We start from the raw sequence: 24,813 nt of genomic DNA on the forward strand, positions 1-24,813 counted from the left end.
CCAGAGTGGATTTCGCCTTATAGTCCGTGAGAGCCTTTGTTGCTGGATGTTTTTGAGGAAAGCTGCAAGTGTAAAAAGGCGTTGGGCGCTCAAAAGCCATGAAAATGACTGGAGGCGCCCATGTTTGTCGTCCTATTGGCACTTTCCCGCCAGGGCGGGAGTGGCGTCAGGCAGCGCGCACGACGCTGATCCCGCCCTCCCATCACTGGTTTCACTTTCTGCCCAGCACGTCGGTTATATGCGCGCGGCAGGCGTGACCGTAGAGGTGAATATGAGAGTGAAATAGGCGGCCGTGCGTGAGCCGATGGCTGCCTGAGTCCAGACCGGGAGAGAGAGAGAGACGCATGAAGTCTTGCTTTCGTGGGAGGCGAAGTGGCGCCATGTTTTGTTTTTTTTTCTCCCCCCAATGCGTGTTTGCCCGGCCGGAGCCCGCCCCCCTCAAGCTAGCGGTGCATGTTTAAACGGCTCTGGCCAATGGCTAAATGTAGAAAGTATTTGTTAGAAAGTGGCCATGTGGATACTCACAGATTTCACTCACTCCTTCCACCAACCCCTTAACAACTCGTCTCCATTTTACATTTCATACCACCAGGTTAGGATGTGTGTGATGTTGCCAATGTTGAAAGTGCAATGGTTGTATGACGAGTCACTGTGTGTGTGTGTGTGTGTGGCGTAATGGGTGGACCCAGATGTGTGAAAGTTGATAATTATGATAATTTCCCCCTTAACGAGGCTAGACGGCACGGCCGACTGAATGCCTTAATGAACGCTGTATGTCTATCTATTTATCTATTTATCTCTCTCTCTCTCTCTCTCTCTCTCTCTCTCTCTCTCTCTCTCTCTCTCTCTCTCTCTCTCTCTCTCTCTCTACCTACCTATCTATCTATCTATCTATCTATCTATCTATCTATCTATATATATATAACTTAATCGCCATCTCCCGCCATATATATATATATATATATATATATATATATATATATATATATATATATATATATATATAAACTTAATCGCCATCTCCCGCGTTAGCGAGGTAGCGCAAGGAAACAGACGAGGAATGGACCAACTCACCCACATACACAAGTATATACATAAACACCCACACAAGCACATATACATACATATACATTTCAGTGTATACCTACATATACATACACAGACATTTACATATATACACATGTACACATTCATACTTGCTGCCTTCATCCATTCCTGTCGCCACCCCGCCAAACATGAAACAGCACAAACCCACCCACCCACCCACCCTCCTAGCCTAAGCCAGATACCCATTTATGGGCCAGCCACTAGGGGATGGATGAACAGCTGGGTGAATTGTGGACCGGCTGCCGTGACCCAGGATACGAACATATGCATACTCGACCCTGGGCGGCCCCATGTGTGCGTCACCGTTAAACACTGCACCACAGAGGCCTATAGATGATTCGGATCTGATGGTTTTATAGCTATATTATCCCTCTATATCATTCTTGTTGTCCAGTATTAGAATAACTGTATCAAAAGACAGGCTTAAACGTACTGTCTTCTACATACCTTCAATAATCTGGGTTATCTATGGTACTCCTAGATAGATATTGTTTACATCAAAGCAGCCTACTGTATTGCACAAATGTAGAAAGTGGTATCAAAGCTGCCTATTGTATTGCTGAAGTAGAGAGAGAGGTATCAAAGCGGCCTTCTGTATTGTTCAAGTGTACAAAGAGAGGTATCAAAGTGGTCAACTGTATTGCACAAGTGTAGAGAGAGGTATCAAAGGGGCCTACTGTATTGCACAAGTGTAGTAAGAGGTATCAAAGTGGCCTAATGTATTGCTCAAGTGTAGAGAGAGGTATCAAAGCAGCCTACTGTATTGCTTAACTATAGAGAGGTGTCAAAGCAGCCTACTGTATTGCTCAAGTGTAGAGAGAGGTATCAAAGTGGTCTACTATATTGTTCAAGTGTAGAGAGAGATATCAAAGCGGCCTACTGTATTGCTCAAGTGTAGAGAGAGGTATCGAAGCAGCCTACTGTATTGCTTAAGTGTAGAGAGAGGTATGAAAGTAGCCTTCTGTATTGCACTAGTATACAGTAGGTATCAAAGCAGCCAACTGTATTGCTGAAGTATGGAAAGAGGTATCAAAGCTGCTTACTGTTTTGCTTAAGTGTAGAGAAAGGTATCAAAGCAGCCTACTGCATTGCTTAAGCGTAGATAAAGGTATCAAAGCGGCCTACTTACAGTGCCTGTATATCATTTAGGGAAGCAAAATATGTGAGGTTAAGACTAGGAAGTTTGAGATGGCCATTTGGTAAATGTAACACTTGATTTAAAAGGAAAAAAAAAATGTCATTGAAGGTCATCAAAATTAAGGTACTTTTGAATTTTACCTCAAATTGTCATTGACTTTGTAAAGCTTAGGAGTCAGCATGTACACCAGCTGAGATCTAAACTTGTACACCAGCATTGATGAATATGTGAATTAGGCATAATGTCCATAGATACTGGAAGACTTTAGGGAGGGCAGTGTCCAGACACCATGTATAGTATTCTGGAACTACAGAAGTGTGGATCCTGTAGAACTATGGATACTCTGAAAGTTTAGAAGTATGAATACTCTGGGACTATGTATACTCTAGAACTATAGATCTATGGATACTCTTAAGGTATAGAAGTATGAATACTCTGGAACTATGGGAAATGTATACTCAAACTATGGATATTCTGGAGTATAGAACCATAGAGAATCTGTAGGCATAGATCTATGGATACTCTGGAACTGTAGAAGTATAGATACTCTGGGGGTATAGATCTATGGACCAACATAGAACACCTATAAATTTGGTTGTGGTAACTCCCTCTGCTGTTATCAGTCAGTAGGATGGAGCAGCCTTTTATATTCATTATGTGTGTTATGCTATGTAATGTGTTACTGGAGTCTACATGCTCGAGGTTACACCACAACTGAAATGTCACCTTTGGCGAGTTGTACCATTGGGAGTACAGCCTCATCAAAGAAATCCTTACTCCTAAAGAGTCTTGCACTTCTGTGCTGCTGGAAAGAGTGCAGCCTTGGACTACAAGAGACTTTAGAAACGTCCTGGTTAACATCAGGAGTCTTTCATAGAAATTAGTTCTGAGATATTTACATATAGATATACAAATATCAAGTACAAGGTTTGGAGATGATACCAGACTGTGTCTTCAAATGACAAATCTTCCACAGGGCTGTAATGGCATAAAGTCACATTTACAGACTTGTTTCAAGCGATTCCATCATTGCCCTGCTTCTGTGTGGAGTGCATCCTGTAGCAAAGGTGCAGAAACCCTGTAAAAAGGGGCCAGATGTGTGTGATAATGATAACAGTAGAGGCTGGGCTAAGATCAGTTTATACTTAAACCCTGAGGTAGAGGTAAGCTTTGTGCTTGATTGTGATTTTTTTTTTTTTTTTGCATTCCAGTGCAGCATTGTCCTCATTGGCTGCAGAGGAACGTAAGTTGGCAGGCGAGGAACGGCGGAGCCAGCGGCTGGAGCAGGATTTGGCTGCCCTCACGCTGACCAAGGACGCTGCCAACAAGGAAATCAGGTCAGTGTGTGGATGAACCTATCAAAACCAGACTCATGCCTTGTACAAATGTCAGCCACATTCTGTCATCCAGGAAAAAGTTATTTTTTCCAAGTTTATTCATATATTGGATATTCATGTATGATAATCATTCCCGTGATCTTATTTCAGACGCCTCCAGAAGGAGATTGCAAGCCTGACTCAGGATTACAAAAACCTGCAGGTCGAGCTGGAAAAGTGCCAAGTCTCCAAGGATAATTTCAAGAAGAAGGCCCAAGAGTATTGCCGGACCTTAGAGGAACTGGGCCATATTCTTTCCTCCAAGGTGAATGATGAGTTGTTGTTGGTTCATAGGCCTTACAAAGACAATATTTCATGGTAAAAAGTCACTTAATGGTTAGAGGGCAAAAGAGATATTCCTTCCTGCAACAGTTGTTTTTGTAGTCCCACTTGCGATGAATGTGTAACTCTGTAGTTGCTGCAGAATTTTTACTTCTGTATTCGTGAAATTTATGTTACTGACCCATTTATAAATGAAAAGCTAAGGATCAAGGTACAAAATCAGAATTAACCTCTGTATGGTATTATCATCATTCTTGACCTGTTCACATTCCAAGTTCTCATAAAAAAGAGGTGGAAATAGTTTCGAAATAGTCAGATTTGAAAGGCATTTGCATCATCTATTCATCTTTCATCTAAGCATAAATGACATAGTTAGGCTGTAGCAAGGAAGTTGCTGAGGCTCTTGGGAATGCAGTTGGCCAATAAGATGCCTGCATATGAATACCTGCTAATCAGCACTTATGTGATTTACTGGCTGTGCAGTAAAAACTAATCCCAGAATGTTTGCTTAATCTTCCACTTATTTATTTTTTTCACAGTACAGAAACATTACTTAAAGAATAGACAAAATCAATGAGACTGTAATCTTGAGTTAATTTCCTCTACATTACTGTACATACTGCACTAGTAATTATTACCATGACATATTTTGATGACTCATACTTCTACTTAGGTACTTTGTGTTCTGTGCTGGTGCTTAGATATGGATAAGGTGCATGACACAAAAGGGTGAAGTTAATGCAGAAGAATATGAAAAATGCGGTATACAGCTGTTTGTGAAAACTCTGCAGTCCAGTACTATCTGTGTTAAATGATAAGTTCACGAAATTTCAAATATTTGCATGCAAATTAATTGAAATTACTACACACATAGAAATACACCAGTGGACTGAGGCTGAAAAGACTCATGGGTACACCATTGGCCGACTGCTTACAAGCATCACTCAGTCAGTGCACAATATTCAGATACATGAGGTGTTCAGTAGCAAGGTATCTCCATAGATGACATTTCTATAACTAACTTGGAATATACATGTTGACTCTTGATGACTATTTGGTATTATAGCATCCTCATTGGCACTCTTTCAGAATGGCTAGCTTTCGCACAGAGCAGGTAAAACCTTTGAAAACACTGCCCTGCACAGAGCTGGTTCAGGAACCAGTAACAGAAGCCTGCTGATCTTCATTGCTGGAGAAGACAAATAGATTTTACTTTTGTGGTGAATGTTTCATCCATCTATTTATGTATCTGTCTGTATCTCTGATGTCTGTTCTCTTCAGGAACTTCATCATGGGGGTGGGTACAGCAAAATAGTCTTCATAACTAGTGAATTCCAGAGTTGCCTCCTAGCCTGTAGTGTCTCACCCATAATAAGTCACTGGCAGAGGGCAATTCTAGTGCAGTGTTTTCTGAGGCTCCTACCTAATGTTGAGTGTTAAACATTTCACTGAATAAGATAAGTTAGATAAGTAAGAGGGTTCTTAGGATGCTAAGTAATACAGTATATGATAACTACTGGAGATAAGCACCTTGAGGATAAAAGTAAGACTTTCTTTATGAGCACCTGCAAGAGAGGTTACAAATAAGTCTCATCTGTTTAGAATGGGGTTATGTGACTGGTCTTCATTACTCTGTTTTGCAGGATTCCGAGCAATCTTTGTTGAAGAAACAATACCTGAACCTAAATGAAACTGTGTCATCTCTCAAATCCCTGAATGCATCGCTAGAGGAAAGCATAACCTCTCGAGAGGAGGAGATGACCAAGATGGAGGCTATGGTGGCAAAATTTAAGGAAGAAAGGGAGGAGATCATCAGTCAGGTAAGTTTTGTATTATCTATGTATCTTCTGTTGAATGTAATTGCTGCAAAGTGATTAGCATCACGTACACCATTTCTCTCAAAGGGTAAAGGAATTTTGGCTGTGAGGGAACTTTAGTTAGCTCAGGCCATGACATAAGAAGAGTGAATTATATTCTCTAACTATTCGCAGCTGTAGGATCCAATAGTAGTTGTTGGCTTTGGAGTTTACAGAAATATTTATAAGTTCTGATGTTTCTCTGTATTAAAGAGGACATCCTGCAGTGTCTTGATAATTTATTCAGCCTCATTTAGGACTAAGTTTGATTTTATATGTAAAGAATAGCTATTTGTCTTTCTCCCAAGCTATGCCTGCATGTGGTTCTGCCACAAGTAAAAAATCAGTATCATTGAGGTTGTATCATCAGTGGATGAAAAGGAGAACATCATCAAGGAACTTTTTATTCCAAAGTAGTCCATCATTTCCCTGCTTTTGTGTGTAGCACAGCCATGAAGCTGCAGTATCCTTGTAAAAGGGGTCTTGGGGTTACATAAATGAAAATCTTTACTGACGTAGTTGTTGTTATTGTGCACTGTTTTTGGTGTTGGTCCAGTATATACACACTGAAGACCGTAGGGTATTAGTAATGCTATCATAAGCATTGGTGGAGGGAGAATATTATAAATTTTCATCAGAGCTGTAGAGTTCAAGTATAGCAATTGTTGCATGTACTTTGATTGGTGTCAGTTTGTGTTCATTTTTGCCATACTTTTGAACACTCAATAAGTAATCAGTGAGAGGGCATTTTGAAAAAAAAGTGCATGATAGAGAAAATATTGGAGTCATACAGTACAATTATCATAATTTGCCTTATGGATTATCATGTTTTTAAGTCTCATACCAGACAGATTTACTCGTCTCATAATTTACAGATGATGGAAGCAAGTCATAAATGTGATGAACTTGAGGAATCCTGCAAGAAGCTGGAGGAGGAAAAATATAATGTTGAGAAGGAACTGCTTACTGTACGTGATATGGCACAGAAGCTAGACATGAGGAGGAATCAGGCTGAGGGAGAGGTGGCCAGGCTTGCCTCCAGCCTTGAGAAGGTAGTGTGTCATCACATTTGGTGAGCTGGTTTGATAATGTGAGCTTTAATAGTGTAAATATAAATTGGAGTGTTTTAGCCCCTTATTAAACATGTAACTCTGTGAGGGATTGATCCTTATCTTTAGGATTTATTTGGTTCTACTTATATGGAAATGTCTATGGAACTACATATGGAAAATGATTGAGGGATTATATGTGGTGCAAGACAGGTTGATCCTGTAATGAATGACATTGGAAGTAAGAGGTGTGGTAGAAAGTAATATCTGATTGAGTTGGCCGTTGATAGTGGGCTCTGGTTTCAGTATGTTATACGTGATAGCTAGGGAATGGATGTGAGTGAGTGGGGATATCGTTTTGTCCATTCCTGGCACTAGCTTGCCGCAGCAGGGATGGCAAACAAATTTATAAAAACAAAATTATGTCAAAAGATTATTTAATGGCAAAATGTACCTCACTTTTTTGGCCAAAGGAATTTCTTTTATGGAGGTCCATGATCACAAAGGAAACTGGCTATGTCCTCCAGGTGGACCCAAAGGCCAAGAAGTTTCTTGGTGTGTGTTTGTGTGCATGAGGTTAGTGCATACATGTAAGGAAGTGTCCATTGCCTTCAGTATGAAAGTTATATTGTGGACATGACAAGTCCTGTGTTACAATGTTGAAGCTGTGTTGATAGTGTTATTGAGATGGATGATTTGCAGAATATGGATGAGAAGGTGTCACTTGTATATAGAATGTACATACTTGCAGATGACTGTATATGTGGTGGGGCTTTATGAGTATAGATTCATAAAGTGTGGAGCAGGGATAAGATTTTTGTTTCGACTTAGGGGGTCGATGGTTCATTATGATGTGGTTTGGATGGGAAATATTGGGTACTGAGCATGTTAGACTCTGAAATTTAAGCTTTTTATTTCATTATGTAGGTCCTGGAGTGGTTCTGGTGTCATGACAACTAGGGATTCTTTTGAGGGCCTTTTTTCATGTTTGATGTGCAGTTTTATATGTTTACTTTTGACGTTAGATGACTTGGCTGATGAAGTGCAGTTTAGGGTCAAGCAGATGAGCTGTTTGTAGAGTATGGTAAAATGATATTTTCCCTGGCTAAAATTGGTGCCAGTAAGTGTTCTGATGGCATTTATGCATTTTCTGCCTCTGAATTAATGTTTGTGGCAGAGCAAGTAAATATCATGTGTGTCGTACATAATATTTAGGACTGTATGGTTGAGTTATTTTTGATAATAATAATAATAATGGTTTACCCGAGATGCTTCACATGCCCTGGTTCAATCCATTGACAGCACATCGCCACCAGTATACCACATCATTCCAATTCACTGTATTCCTTGCACGCCTTTCATCCTCCTGTATGTTCAGTCCCCGATTGCTAATGATACAGCGCTGGTGGCTGATTCGGGTGAGAAACTGCAGAAGTTAGTGGCTGAATTTGGTAAAGTTTGTGAAAGAAGAAAGCTGAGAGTAAATGTGAATTAGAGCAAGGCTATTAGGTTCAGTAGGGTTGAAGGACAAGTAAATTGTGAGATAAGTTTGAATGGAGAAAAACTGGAGGAAGTGAATTGTTTTAGATATCTGGGAGTGGATTTAGCAGCAGATGGAACCATTGAAGCGGAAGTGAGTCACAGGGTGGGGGAGGGGGTGAAGGTTCTGGGAGCGTTTAAGAATGTGTGGAAGGCGAGAACGTTATCTTGGAGAGCAAAAATGGGTATTTTTGAAGGAATAGTGGTTCCAACAATGTTATATGGATGTGAGGCATGGGCTATAGATAGGGTTGTGTTAAGGAGGGTGGATGTATTGGAAATGAGATGTTTGAGGACAGTATGTAGTGTGAGATGGTTTGATCAAGTAAGCAATGAAAGGGTAAGAGAGATGTGTGGTAATAAAAAGAGTGTGGTTGAGAGAGCAGAAGAGGGTGTATTGAAATGGTTTGGTCACATGAAGAGAATGAGTGAGGAAAGATTGACCAAGAGGTCAGAGGTGGAGGGAACGAGGAAAAGTGAGAGACCAAATTGGAGGTGGAAGGATGGAGTGAAAAATATTTGGAGTGATTGGGGCCTGACCATACAGGAGGGTGAAAGGCATGCAAGGAATAGAGTGAATTAGAATGATGTGGTATACAAGGGTCAACATGCTGTCAATGGATTGAACCAGGGCATGTGAAGCGTCTGGGGTAAAAAATGGAAAGTTTTGTGGAGCCTGGATGTGGAAAGGGAGCTGTGGTTTCTGTGCATTGCACATAACAGCTAGAGACAGAGTGTGAACGAATGTGGCCTTTGTTGTCTTTTCCTAGTGCTACCTCGTTTGCACGTGGGGGGAGGGTGGGTGTCATTTCATGTGTGGCGGGGTGGAGGCGGGAATGGAGGATGGCAGCATGTATGAATTATGTACATGTGTATGTATATGTATGTTGAAATGTATAGGTATGTATATGTGTGTGTGTGTGGGCATTTATGTATATACATGTGTATGTGGGTGGGTTGAGCCATTCTTTCATCTGTTTCCATGTGCTACCTCGCTAACGCGGGAGACAGCGACAAAATATAACAGATAAATAAGTATAAATATATACTGGTGGCTGATTCAAATAAGAAACTGCAGATGTTGGTGAATGAGCTTGGAAAAGTGTGTGAAAAGAGAAAGTCAAGAGTAAATGTAAATAAAAGCAAGGTTAATAGGTTCAGCAGAGTTGAGGGAGATGCTAGTTTTGGTGTGAGTTGAATATAGAAAACCCAGAGGAAGTGAAATGTTTTTAGATACCTGGAAGTGGACATGGCAGGAAATGGAGTCATAGAAGTGGAAGTAAGTCATAGAGTGGGTGAGGGGGCAAAGGATCTGGAAGTGCTGAAGAAGAGAGGGATTTATCTGGGAGGGTAAAAATGGGAATTTTTTAATGAATAGGCTTTAAGAAAGAGGGGAGATGAGTTTTAAATGAAATGTTTGAAGACAACATGTAGTGTGAGGTGGTTTGATTAAGTAATGAAAGGACATGAGAGATCTCTGGTAATAAAAAGAGTGTGATTGAGAGAGGTGAAGAGGGTGTGCTTGAAATCGATTTTGCATAGGGGAAGCATGAGTGGGGAAAGATTGACAAAGAGGGCATACATAGCAGATGTGGAGGGAGCACAGATGAGACTGAAGTGGAGTGATAAAGATTCTAAGTGACCGGGGCCAGAATGTGCAGGAGGGTAAAAGGTGTGCATGGGATACAGTGAATAGGAATGGTGTGGTATACTAGGGTCGATGTGCCACCAAGGGACTGAACCAGGGCATGTGAAGCATCTTGGGTAAACCTTGGAAAGTTTTGTGGGGCCTGTGGTTTTAGTGCATTACACATGACAGCTAGAGAATGGATATGAGTGAATGTAGTCTTTCTTTGTCTGTTCCTGGCAATACTTCACTGATATGGGAAAAGGCCATCAAATATGAATAAGAATGATATGAAGAGCTAGAGTTTAAGTGGATTTCACCCACACATTGTTACAGCAAAAGTGAAAAGACAGCATCGATGAGGTTATGTTATCATCAGTTGAAAAAAATCGTAATACCACCTCCTTCAGGAGCTTCTCACTTCAAAAGAGTCCATCATTACCCTGGCTTTGATGAAAACATAGTCTTGAAGCTGCTGGAACCCTCTGAAAGGATTAGAATGGATCATCTGGTTGTATGATTAATTAATTGTATACCATGTATTTTTTTTTGGACAGGCACTGGAAGAGAAACGATCCATAGAGCAGAGGTTTGATGCAGTGTCTGCACAGCTCAACAGTGAGCGTTCGACTGTTAGGTCAATGGAGGAAGTACTTAATGAAAAACGTCGGTCAGAGTGGTCAGCTGAAGCCACCAACAAGCAATTAGAAGTGGAGAGGAACCAGCTACAGAGGAAGGTTAATCCATTGCCCAACAGTTGCTTGCTGCATTTGAAAGAAATCTTATGTATCAAATGTTATGTGTCTTTGTCTCTTTCTTGGCACAACGTTGCTAATGAAGAAAACAGTGATTAAGTATGAAAGAAAATTAAACTTCTTTGATTGATTGAATATTACAAGCATAACTTCTCATCATTGTCCAATATATTTGTGGTATATGATATATTTGTGTATATGTTTTTATATTGTTGATTAGTAATGAGATGAGAATATTTGCATATATAGTAGACTTAGTGATGTATGCATACAAGCTGAAAGATTTCCAAGAAACTGAAGCTGTAGTTTAAGAAAAGCTTTAAGGCCTTGAATAGTAAACATTTGTTTATATGGTATGTTTATTATACATTAGTTGGAGATTTTTGTACATGGGAAATATTTTACTGAGTATAAGATGTTGGTTATTGATGTGAAAGAATTGTAGACAAGAATTCAAGTCTGATAGTGATGAAATTATGGTAACTGATGCTAGCATTTATTCAGCTTTGTGTACTAAAATCCAAAACACATTTTCTAAGAAAATTTCAGAAATTTGTGAGTTTAATCCCAAAAATTATTTTCAGATTACTGAACTTAAAGAACAACTGGAAGATGAGGTAAGTGAGGCCAAAAGATTGCGAACAAGAGCAGCACAGTTGGAAGGTGATGTAGAACGGCTTCGTCGTGAACTGACCGATGAGCGCTTTGATAGAGAACGGACATCGCAGGAATTACGGCGGGTACAGAGATTCCAAAACATTAATCGCGCACTAGATGCCATTCAGACTGAATCCTCGGCCATCAAAGAGGGTTCAAGACCCCCACTTAGGCCAGTGTCACCAGATCCACACCCTTCTCCAGTCTCAAGGTTACCTAGTAGATCAGAGTCTCCTCTTCCTACAACATCACAAACGACCACCCACTTAGAGAGACGTCACAGTTTTAGTAAAGCACACACTGCTCATCTCCATAGCTCCTCCTCTGACACAGGACTAGAGAGGAGTCAAGCTGTTTCCAGCAGTTCAGATTCTCACAAGGAACCTTGGAGACTTGCATTTGGGAGTAGGAGTTCAGAAAGAGCATGGCAAACTGCAAGCCAAGATTCCATTCACCAGTCACCACTAACTTACAGAAAAGTTACTCAAGATAGTTCTCCATCTAGATTAGGAACCCCTGCTAGATTAGGAGCATCCTCCCCGTCCCATCATCCTCAAGCATCAACCACTACCATGTCCTCTCAAGTTGAAAGAACATCCCCACATTTTCACACAGCTAAGAGTACGGAAGATATCCCCAGTGTACGTCCCAAAGACAAGAGCGTAAGGTTGACTAGGCAAGGAGCTAGTAGTGGCGACTCTGATGGTTTGGGCTGAGGTGATGTTCCATAATTGAAGGTAGTTTGTAGTGTGATGATTTATGTGTAATTGTGTTCTGTACAGATTTGTTTATGTCAGTAGAATGTATCAGTAAGTTGCACTACATGCTTAGTTTCAACATATAACATCAGTGTTTAGAACATATTATTACCATGCAGTAGTAAGCTTTGTTTCAAACACAACTTCTTGTGTATTCTGCAGTACTGTAATGTATGCTGTTCTATTAGTTGTTTAGTTTTTAGTAGTGTCAGGTGTATGTAGTAGCTGTTGAAAACATACTTTCTTCTATTTTCTAATCTCATATAGTTTTTTAACATGACTGTTACCTATATTTGTAAAGGTATAATGCTCTTAAGTAATGAATTTGTGATGAAGCTGTGATTACATTGAGAGGAAACCTGCACAGTACAGTTGCTGTTTTATTTGGTAAGGTCATTCTGGTCTTTGAAACAAAGATTCATGAACTGTGTCTTGTGATATTGGAGATAGCATTCTTCTGTCTCTCCACATTAAGGTAATACCGTAGTTTGTTTATCTTTAATGATAGTGCAGAAAGTGGCTGGCCCATGATAGCAGTTACATCAGTAGGTGCTAGTTCTGCTGATGATGTGTGATGTCGTCCTTTAGGGATATATGTTTTGAAATAGAAATATATAAGAAAAATGAGCAGATGTGGCCTTTCTTCATCTGCTTCTTGCCCAACCTCGCTGTTGTGGGAAATGAAGATCATTTAAGAAAACAAGAAAAAATTAGCAGTCTGGCCAAAGATTGATTATGTAGCATTACATGTATAAAATGTCTTTAGTTCCAAGTCCCACAACTTTCAAAGTCTGCACAAGTTTTTGATACAGTATTTTCCAAGAGTTACATTTCCCATAGAATCCTCAAAAGCAGGTGTTGTTACTTTGTTTTGCTGGTGATTATGAAATTGGTTTTCATTGGCTAATACATTTTATTAATATGGTAAAGTTTAATAGACATTAAAACTGACTATACTGTGGTGTTATATAGAAAAGATACTATCAATTTGTATTTTTTTTTTCTTAATTTAAAAACTTCATTCCTAAATGCCATGATATTTTGCATAGGAGCTACCATGAATTATGACGAATTGAGACTGGCTACATAGAAGTCCTGTAGGCCATATACTACACAAGGGCAGTGTACACAGTCTTGAGGGAAAACGGCTTCCATTAGGATGTATGGGAAATAAAGTTTGTGTGGTTGAGGTCTGGGTTCACATATGAGTTTTCCTTGTATACAACATTTTTGAGTTGTAGAAGAAAGTTGATCCATAAATCATCTCAGAAACCAACAAAATGAATGCAGTGATTTAGGGCACGAACCTACCCAGGGATGATGCAAATTAAAGGTACATAGATCTGTTTAATGTATTTTGTTAAAAATTGTATTCCAAATACATTGTTGCTTGGCAGGGAGCTACCTCAGGATGAGTAAGATAAAGCATATTAAGTCGAAGTTCTTGGGATCACATATGGTTCCAGTCCACTGGCACTTTTTTTTTTTTTTTGAGTTATCTTGGAAGAATCTGTGAATATTTTGATTTTACATGACACCTAGAGAGTCGATATCAGTAAATGAGGACATTGTTTTCATATGTTCTTGGTACTCCCTTAAGTAAACTATTACAAGAAGTGAAATAATTCTTATACTCGATGCAGTGACTTTGACTGTTGAACATTCTGTTATCAAAGATAAAGTTTGTTCATGAGTTTCAGGGGTTTTACAGAAAGATGTCTATTCTTGTGTAATCCCCAGGATTACACATGAAGTTCAAATGTAATCCCTCAGATTAACATAAAAAAAGTTTGTTCATATGATGATATTGGGTAAGAGGTAGTCCCTGAAGTTGTATATAAATTAGTTATATCAGGTCTTATGATATCTATATGGCAGATTTTTTTTCAAGTGGGTTCTTAACGACATGAAGTTTCTTCAGATGTAGTCCTTGGGACCTCATAAAATTGGACCATGCAGGATACGGTATAATCACTACTGTATTCTGTTTTGAAAGAAGATCATGTATACAAAGCATTTCAAACAGCAAGAGACCACTGGGTACCCTCACGGCTGTTTGTGATAGAGGAAGAGATATGAGACTCGCATATCACTGTGGTAAGAGTACTTTGCCATACGTGATAGATTTATTCATGAATTTTGGTTTGAAATGTGTGTTTATTGGAATCCATCTGAAGTGTGGTTCTAGGCTAAAGAGGCCTTCTGTGTCATGGATTGGTAGTTGATGTATCAATGTTTTCAGTGTTAAGTACCCTTTTTATCATACTTGTTCGTTATTTTCCACATTAGCAAGGTAGCATCAAGAGAGGATTGATCCTCAGAGTACCTATTTTAGTGAAGAATTTAGAAGATAGCTTTTTGTTGAAGCCTAAGATAAAGGAATCAGCTTTTTGTTGAAGCCTAAGATAAAGGAATCAGGTTTTTGTTGAAGCCTAAGATAAAGGAATCCTGATATGATTTTAGTTGGCATTCAGATTTGTTTGTGTAGATGACAGAGTAATTTTCTGAAATATGACCAATATGTTTTGAAATATGACCAATTTAGCCAACTTATTCCAAGCTGACATTTATAAAAGAATTGTCCTGTGCAAGTTTCTTCACAATGAAAAGACAAGAATATTGACTGCATTCACAAGAATTGCAGTAAGCATGTGATTGTTAAATGTACCTGTACTAATGTGTGTTTAAGTCTGCTTTGTAAGTCAAAAACTGTGATTGATGATTTTTGCTATAAGCACATGCTATCTGTTGAACCCTTTGTGATAGATGATGATTTTTGCTGAGAGTACATAGTATCTATCAAACCATTTGTGAGAGATGATGAATTTTGCAAAGAATGTATAGTATCTATTGAATCCTTTGTAGTAGATGGTGATTTTTTTGCTAAGAGTACATAGTATATGATGAACCCTTTGTCATAGAGAATTTTTATGTGAAGCTTCCCTTTAACAACATTTTGTCTCTTTCTAGGTCCGAACTATGCTCTTTTAAGATCAGAACAACTCTTAAGGTGGTACTAGTCTCTTGAGATTCCTCTGGAAACTTCTCTTTCTAGGTTTGATCTAGGTTTTTATCACATCAAAGTGACTCTTAAAGTTCTACTAGCCTACAAGTTCCTCTGAAAAGTGTTGCATCTTTTGTGTAAGATCTGTTTTATAACAGACCACTGTAATGCCAAAATGTGACGACTATGTTGAGATATATGTGAAAAGCATTGATGAGAAGAGTAGGATTGTGGATAACTATCAAAAAGGATAGGTTTCAGAATTTTGGACATTTCTGTGAGACATGTTCTCTTTTGAAATATATTACTCTGTAGTTTATGCTCAATATTTTTGTAAGACTAGTATGAAATATGTGATCTTAGATGTAAATGCTAGATTCTGTCTCTTATGTCCAGTGACATAACAGTTCTTGGAGTACTTGTCTCTCAAGATTTACCTCCTTGAAAGTATGACTTAATAATTGAAAAAATATTTATTTTCATTAAAGTTTTCGCATGTAACAGAAAGTAGACATAAGTACTGAGAGGAATAGAGCAATGGTATTTTTTTTCTTGGGCGAGTCTCTTTAACCAAAGGAGCTTGCAGTTTGCAGAGGGTAGTTTTTTGTGCTCATCCATATTTTTAACCAACTCCAGAGGTGTATGGTGATTTATGGTTGTGAAGTTTATTTTCACAAAGAGTTGTCTTGCTTAAGTTCTGGTAGTGAGCAGACTTGATGGTAAACAGCTGGTAATAAGTTATGTTGGTGGACTGCTATTTATGAAACTTTGTCTTTGTGAACAGGGCTCTTGCTTACGTAGATGAAGATATGTGTCAGTGACTAGCTAGCACTGAGCAGTTGTATTACTAAAGTTTATTAGCAAGTAATTTTTTTGATGAGGAGCTGTTGCCACACTTATGATGGTGAAGTTTTGTTTGTGAATGTTTGTGTTGGCAGATGTGTGATAACGAATTATTAGTGAACATGTACGCTGGTTGGGGAAAAGATGTTTGTGAAGTTTTTTCGTTGCAAACTTTTCCTTTGTGGACAGGTATGATGTTTGGTGGAGATTATTTGTATTAATGAAGAGCTTTGTTAGTAAAAGGGTATGGTGTTGAATATATGTGTTGAACCATCATTTTGGTTGTTTTATTCATAAACACCATCTTTGATGGAATATAGGCTAGTGAACAGTTTTTAGAATGATCTTATTGGTGATCATTTTCCTAATGAATACCCATGCTAAAGTTACATCATGCGACATGTTTTGGCATGTTTCAGATTGATTTTTCACATATGTCTGCTGTCTTATATGTGAAAACCTTAGATTTTATGGTAAATTACTCTCTTATGTCATACTTTTGAAAGGTAAATCTTTGGATATCATTTTTATACAAGAAAGATATTGTTCTCCTTTTACCATTTAGTGTAAATATTTTATGCACTAGTTTTGTAATGCAGTACATTGATTGAGAATGCAGATATTTACTGTACAAACCTCAGAGTCATAAAGTTAGTACAGTATCAAGCACAAACAAACTCGAAAATTAATTGCAATAAGAGGCCTCTGAATTTCCCTATAAGAATATCAGAAAATAGATATTACCCATTCAGCCAGCAGGCATGGAAACATATCTTGAAAGTAGTTTTCAAATGGGCAGGCAATGTATATTGAATCTTTAGCCAGTGGCATATAACTCATTGAAACTTGATGCATTTTCTCTAATGACACATTTGCAGTGTTCTCCATACCTGATACTTTCTTACTGTAGTTAGAGTATGTTTCATTTGCATAGCTTAGAGTAATCCGGAAATAATGTTGAATGTTAGATTTTCTTAGAGGAGAGGATGAAATATTAATCACAGTTGCTTATGACTGAATAGTAATGGGTATACAGTAGGTGCTTTGTCATTTTTAGTCTTATTATGTTTTTTGGAGAAGTTTTTTCAGTGACACATTGGAAAGTAATTTTTTGCCTATTTTGTGCGGTGTGAATATTATTTTCCTGTCTACTTTGGCTATAGATTTATATAATCAAAGATGAGGCTGAAAAATAAAGAAAGACCTCTTTAGATATCAGATATGTTGTATGATAAATTCAGTGGGGATAATTTCTTATTTTCATGTATATTCAGTGCACTTCCATGTTCTGTCTTGTGGTCAAGTCACTTTGTTTGGACCTCATTGTTTGATGTTATATTAAGAATGAAACCATCTAGAAAATTTATGATGTAGAAATATTTACATTATATGAGTGTTTACAATCATAGAATAGTCAAGATAAACCATGGTATAGTCTGTTGGACTTGGCTTTGGACGATAGGTTTTGGTACATTGTACATGACAGCTAGAGAGTGGATGTATACTCCTAAGGCCATTGTTCATTTGTTGTTGATGGTGTCTTACCAAAATGGGAGAGGATATGTACCAATGAAGCAGTTGTTCATTAATTAGTTGTTCCACTAAGGTAGGAGAGGGGTGTTACATTACACACTATTTTGGGTTTGTCTGTTTAGAATATATTCAAAGAAGCTGTCAGTGGATATTCAGTTGATTTATCTATACTGTTATTCATATTATTCTTGTACATCCATCCTTTTATTCCTAGGATAACTATGCCCATGCACCTAATGTCACTCACGCATGTTCTTCGTTTTCCTCCCTTCAGTTGTTTTATATAATCGTGACATCAAAGTTTTAGTATTAGCATCAGATGAGTAGAAGGAAGAGATCATGAAAGAAAAGGAAGTTAAGAAGATATACTATTCAGGTGTATAGGTAGGACATTTAGCAAGAAGTGAATTAAACAAGTTCCTAAAATATTAGCAAAAATGCAAAGTGGCAAGTGGTATGAAAAGTCCCTTTCTCTCTCTCATATTTGTTTACCATTTTTTTGTTGTGAGGTGTCACTAGGAACAGATGAAAAATGGCCCCACTTGCTTATATCCAATCTCTAGCTGTAATTGATAATGCAACGAAACAAGAGCCCCCAGTCCACACCCAAGGACCACAGACACTTCCATGCTTGCCTTGACCATTTTACACTTTGGTTCAACCCTGTGACAGCATTTCATCCCCAGTATACCACATTGTTTCAATTCACACTGTCCTATGCATGCCTCAGATGCTCATACATGTCTGAACCCTGCTCACTCAAAGCTTGTTTCACTCTGTCCTTCCACCTCCTTGTAGGTTCCCTCTTCTTGGTTTTTCCCCTCTTGTTCTATTCAGTTCAAAGATGGATACCATTATAATCAACCACTCCTCCTTCATCCTCTCCATATGTTCAAAGCATTTCATCTTACTTTGTTGAGCTCTCATAAATACTCATCTTTATATCACCCTATTTTTTTAGACCGTGTCATACTGTATTTGATTAACCCGTGGAGGGGGAGGGAATCCTCAGACTACTTAGTGTCCACAATCGTTTCATTTCTAACACATCCACCCTCTTTTTTTTTTTTTTTTTTTTTTTGCCTAGGACATATCTCACATCCATACAACAGTTTAGGACTACAGTGCCATCAAACACCCAATCTTTACTCTAACAGACAGTAGCTTCTCTTTCCACACTCCTTTGTGTACCCAGGACCTAAGCTGCCACATCCACTCGCAGGTATCTAAATCACTTCAGTGCCTCATAGTTTTATCCATTTGAACTCGGAACTTCCAGCCAACCTGTCTAGCTTCACTGCTGAGCTGAGTGACCTTATTTTTATTCACATTAAGTCTTCACATTTTCATCTTGCCTCCCAAACTTCAGAATCAGCCTCTACAGTTTCTTACTCAAATCTGCCACCAGAGTGGTGTAATCAGCAAAGAGTGAATAACTCACCTCTCATACCCCCAACCCCAACCTCCTGACAGCAGACCTGTCCCTGTCCAAGACCCTTATATTCATCCTCTTCACCACACCATCCAAAAAAAGTCATATACCCATGCTGCAGAACTGCTTACTCTTCTTTTTGTACTTGCACAGGTGTACTCAATATAAACTCCTCACTACTTGTATTAGCTTTTCTCGAGCATCATGTCTACATAACACTTTCCATGAAGCATCTTTATCATCATTTTGCATGCTTTCCTGGGATCCATGAATTCCACTTACAAATCCTTCTCTTTCTAAGTATGTGCCTGATCCACACATCCTGTATAACTCCAGGAACCCTGTTTTTCTTTCCCATTCTGAAATGTGAACTTACGTGTTGTCACTGTTCCTGGAAGATCTGCATTAAAGAGCTGATGAAGTAAGGTAGAAGAAAGTGCATTAGATGACAATCGAGTTCCTGCAGTTGAGGACTTTTGAGTGAGAAATGGGTGTAGAGTGAAGCATTTTCCACATAAGAGTACCTACCTATTTATTAGTACCAGTGACAAGATTGTGCTTAGGCATGTAGTGATCTTATTTTATTGTAAGTGCTGCATTTCTCAAATGGCTTGCACATCTTATAACTGTCTGTCTGTAGCTCATTTGGAACTGTTTTTAGCCATTAACTAAGAGTTCCTTGTATCCCATGAAGATTTCTTTTGCCTGAATGTCCATTTCGATGGGCTATCATTTTTTGCTTTGTCTTTTTGGTATGTTTCAGGGGATTAGGCAGGAACATTAGGTAGACAGATATAAGTTATTGTGAGGAACATTAGAAGGAGCCTCTGAAAACATTACAGTACACTCACCCTCTGCCAGTGGCATGTTAAAGATGAGGCATGAAAGGTTGATAAATGGCTCTGGAGTTCATTAGATATGGAGACTGATTTACTGTGACCACCCCCTTTAGGGTGTTCCTATACGGATTGGTCATCAGAGAAATAGATAGATAGATCCAAGGTATGATTGTAGACTTAATATTTCATTGTTTTCCTTGCTATGATAATTAGAGAGCTCTATTATAATTGTTTTTCTACCCTCAGTTTGTTGGCATGCATCAAATCTCGTGCATTTTATTTTTACTTTCAAGGCTGCAGATTTTGAGTTATGTTAGCATCTCATAATAATCTGTGCTTCATTTCTTTGGCTATTTTTGTGTTGTGTTTTTGAAATCTTCCTAGCTTGCTGATTCATGTTTGTCGAGACAGTGGCCATATAGTATATTAAAGTTTGCTTTTTATGTATGTATTGAAAAGGTTCTTCATCAGGGTTGTATCTCTGATGGTAAATGTTAGCATCATCACCCAACTGTGAAAAGAATGATAAGAAAATTATTTAAGATAAATAATCTCACCAGGGGTTATTTGGGGGAATTCAGTACTTTAGAATGAATAACAGGTGTTGTTGGTGTTCCTGGTGGTACTTTCTCACATGGAAAATGGCAAACATACAAAAGAAGAGTGAATGAACAACAAAGTTATAAGAATTCTTCATTATCAGTGAAGGGGCTTTTTCTTGTGGAAATATTTAGGTTTAAGGTGAATAACACGAATATTGGTGAGGTATTTGATAGGCAGCAAGTCGAGATGAAGTGACAGAATACAGGAGAATATTGGAAAGGCACAAGAGGGGATGAGTTATTAAGTATGCAAAGTAGATATGCAGGGAAGGATGGATGATTAATAACTTGAGGTGTTAAGAGGTGAAGCACTGATTGATCTTTTAAACTTGCAAGATGACTGAGTTGGGGATAATAGTGTACACATCAACACAAATATCTTTTTTAACATTGTATGGAAGTCAGTGTGATTTTTATTTTCCACATTAGAAGCATTACTTTTGTCTGTATGGGGTATATGGAAAAGATTCATGAAGCCTGACTAAATAAGGTAATTTCTAATTACAGAGACTAATAGTGACAGCATACTTGCTGTTCTGCGGCAGCTTTTCACCAGATGTAACAACATTCACCTGACAGTCTTCCAGAAATGGGAGTAACTCTCAGATCAGTAAATAAAAAAAATCATGAAAATTATTGAAATCATAGGATATAAACCCACTTTAAACAAAGTAATGTTCTTAAGTGAACATCCAGGGATGCATGATGCTGTGCAGGGGTTTATTTCTGATGTTGGATGTAAGGGCTGTTTAGGGAAAAGGTGAATGTTAACCTTGTATAATGACTGTGCTGAGAGTCATCAGATGGAAGTATTAGATTTATGTTATTCTTATCGTGCCTCATCATTATTGACATCAGTGACCTAGTGGCATAGAAGGCATGTGTATAACCTTTGGCACTGCCACTTGCTTCATATAGTAGTGTAGCTTGTAATACAGCTTTATTTATCATGGTGTACTCTTCCCCTGTTTACTTGTGAAGATGTCTCTCTCTATTTATCATGTAATCACAAATAAAGTAGCTATCAGAAAAGTTAAGTGATTAGAGGTAGACTGTGCATGGAAATTTTTAGAAGCTTTTTCTATTATATAGTGTTATGTCAAGAAGGCACAAAGTTAACATAAGTGAGTTTTACTACCGTAATTAATGGAACATTGACATTGAAACTTTTGTGTGTCTGATTAATGAGGAATTAAAAGCTCTCATGATCAGATTTATTTTTATATTACTATCTGTGTAACAGTAATATCACAGCAGTAATGTTTGTGGTGCATATTTAGTACTGAACCAAAATATCACAGGCATTTTAGGTTTAGGTCACCTGTCAAGGGTTTCAGTATTTGTAATTTGATACGAGTCAGTTCAGGCAACATAGCTAGATCCTTCTGAACAGAAAACATTAAATACGTAAAAACTGTATGCAGACCAAGTTATCTCTTATTACATTTTGCCCAACATTAAGATAAGACTACTCCCTCGACATACATTTATAAAGTCTGTGAACATGAATGTCATTAAGTTTCATTTGTGTTGATATTGCTCAGTCTCACTAAACATTAAGATCTTGACTTTTGATTTTCTTATCAGAAATGTACAACACCTAGGTATGTCAAGGTAAGTATTTGTATGAGCGTACACATTTCTGATTTGTTTCCCCAGTTATAGAGATACGTTTTACATAGAATGCCACATCAATTACTGATACTAGGCACTCTAACCTATGCCATGTTGTGTGTAACTAAAACAGGACCTATTAAATGAAGTTGCGAGTGCAGAGATTGTCTTTAAAATTAGTTAGTGAAAAGTTTAATATCAACTGTTGCATTTATGTAATTTGTAAGAGAAATAATGTGCTTGATGTTACTCTCTAAACTTTATGAGCTTTGTATTATGTGCTGTTCAGCATTTCTTATTGTAATATACCCATCTACCCAGTCTAGAATTGACATGAAAGAACTGGTTTTGTATTTGTCATATTATGTATTAGCCCTTATAATGGTTATACCAACTCAAGAAGTTTCTTTGTTTCTTGTCAAGTGATAAAGACGTGCAACATCTTAATTAGTAGATCAGAAGTGATCCTCCAGCCTTTGATATCAAATGTTCCAGTGCTTGAGTATTTATGTGTGTATGAAATGCATTGAGATACATAGAAAAAAAATTTCTGAAGTGCATTGAATGTCTTTCTATAGTGGTACAGATGAAATATGAAATATTTTCATGAAATATTTGAAGTGATTTAAGATGTTGTTACACCAAGCATTCAAATGTTAAGTGACCATGAAATTGCACCATAGAACAGTGCTGTGACCTCTTAGAAAAATGTCCTTAACACAATGCATATTACATTGCTTTAATTCTTGTGGATGTGCACCATATTATCTGTGAAGCCTGAACTCTACATCCTACAGTAATTTCCATGTGTTTAGAATGCACATAAGGAGTTAGGAATTCTTCTTCATGTGAATGGAAGCATACTGGTATACTGTGCCCAATCTGTGTACTACCTTTATAAGTTATAATCACAGGATTTCATATATTTGTAGATGTGAAGTGTTGCTGCATCTATTTTTATAAAAAGATATCAATTATCGTTGTTGAGATTTTTACGTGTTGTTTTAATGTCCTTGAATATATGTTAGGAGGTAGTTGAAAGGTAGCCACTAACCAGAGAGTTATTTATATTGCATGTACTACCCACCTAGGTATTGGGAAGGTTAGTGATGACTGTGTGGTGGGTCACCACTTCTGTGGTTGTCAGCTTGCACTACTATGTCGGAGGTAGCTACTGGCATTCTGTCCACCAACATACAATCTCTCCTGTCACACATAACCCTTGACAACCCTGAACTCACAACTCGTTCTTCGTAATTCAAGGTTTTGTGCAGTGAATGCTGTGCGTTATCCCTCCCTTGGCAAGTGGTAAGAGCAGTTGATGAAAGTAGTAGGTAGAAACATTAAGTAGAAGTAGTAATAGAATTAGCTGGAAGCTTTACATAGCAGTAGTAGGCTGGAAGATCAGGCAGAGATATTAGGTAGTAGTAGTTGGTAGGAATATTAGGGTGGCCTATTAGGGTGAGGCAGTAAAAGGTAAGCAGTAGCTCTGGAGTTCATCAGTTATGGAGAGTTATGCTATGGCCATCCCCTTGAGGGAGTTTCCAAAAGTAAAGGACATCAGAGATATACACGTAGATTGATAGATGTGACTGTTGATAGATGTGAGAAAGAGACATAAATGTTATATTGTATATAGATAGAATTAGTTTGTTTTTGATACAGAAAAGACAGAACAGTAGCATTTTGTTCAGATGAACACCAATAACTGCAGGGGAAATAACGAGAAAGGAGAAATATGAGACCAATCAGAGGGAAATTAAATTAAAATGTTTACTTTGTGAAATATCTTCATTCTTCTCTGATATTAGAATACCGATAACTTATGTGTCCATTGAATACACATGGAAGCCGATTTGAACGTATTTTCTGAAGCAGATAAGAGAGATGATAAGGCAGGAATTAAATATGGAGCACCTCTCCGTTAACAGTATAATTTGTTACTGTAGTTTGCTCACATGGCTTCATAAGCAACGTAACTCTATATCTTACATGACATCAAGATGACCTAAACCTAACAGGGCTTCCCCAACGAGAATGTTCATGAACTCGCAAATGTCTCTAGATGAAAGGAATGTCGCGCCTGTTACTTTAGACTGGACAATGTCATATTCTAGTTGTTGAAGTGGCTGTTTCATTTTAAATTAATGTTAAGATTGCGTATAATACGTTTATTCGGGTAAAATGACGGCTTTTGTATGGGAATGAATGCAGAACCGACTCGGTCGCCAAACATCAGTGTTATTCATTTATTTATTTCCCTGGACACATTTTACTTTTCCTGATGCCAGCAAGATGGCGCTGTTGTCGTGGTCCTTAACAACATATTTTAAATCATGTAAAATTACCAAATAGACATTAATTTCGTGAATCATTACTTTTACCATACGTATCTTGATAATTATAGTCTTTTTGATATTTTAAAGTAAAAAATTTCAGCTTCACGGTTGTTCAAACCAAAATTTGAGTATATTTATATCTGTAGCAAATATTCTGTTAAAGTTGAAACAACCGAACCGCTCTTAATGGCTTGTTAAAACGACTCGGGTTGCTTCACCCCGCTCAACTCGGCTTTGAACCGTGAATGAACTCCAGAAATATCTCGGGTTTATTTTTATCATTATCTGATGGATGAGCTTATTACATTTATATATATATTCTCTGTCTTAATATTCGAGGAGATTTTATTGAGTTTGTTCTGGAAATAATGAGAAAGACATGGTAAAAACTCAATATTCGTTTGAAGGTTTGTGTTCGAAGCAACTTCGAATCCACAACATACCGAGGTTTCGAGAAAGAGTC

At 37.9% G+C, this 24,813-nt stretch overlaps 1 protein-coding gene across 1 annotated transcript in view; it reads left to right on the forward strand.

The window, feature by feature from the left end:
- LOC139764917 (uncharacterized) overlaps nt 1-23,004 on the forward strand; it is a 91,824-nt gene extending 68,820 nt beyond the window's left edge. The window contains exons 22-27 of the mRNA XM_071691996.1: nt 3,457-3,582; nt 3,733-3,886; nt 5,547-5,723; nt 6,635-6,811; nt 10,532-10,711; nt 11,314-23,004. Coding sequence (XP_071548097.1) covers nt 3,457-3,582; nt 3,733-3,886; nt 5,547-5,723; nt 6,635-6,811; nt 10,532-10,711; nt 11,314-12,102 — 1,603 coding nt within the window. The 3' untranslated portion in view covers nt 12,103-23,004. The remainder of the gene's footprint in view (nt 1-3,456; nt 3,583-3,732; nt 3,887-5,546; nt 5,724-6,634; nt 6,812-10,531; nt 10,712-11,313) is intronic.
- Nucleotides 23,005-24,813: the final 1,809 nt, after the last annotated feature.

This window comes from Panulirus ornatus, chromosome 51 (assembly GCF_036320965.1).
Source record: "Panulirus ornatus isolate Po-2019 chromosome 51, ASM3632096v1, whole genome shotgun sequence".
NCBI classification, from domain to species: Eukaryota; Metazoa; Arthropoda; class Malacostraca; order Decapoda; family Palinuridae; genus Panulirus; species Panulirus ornatus.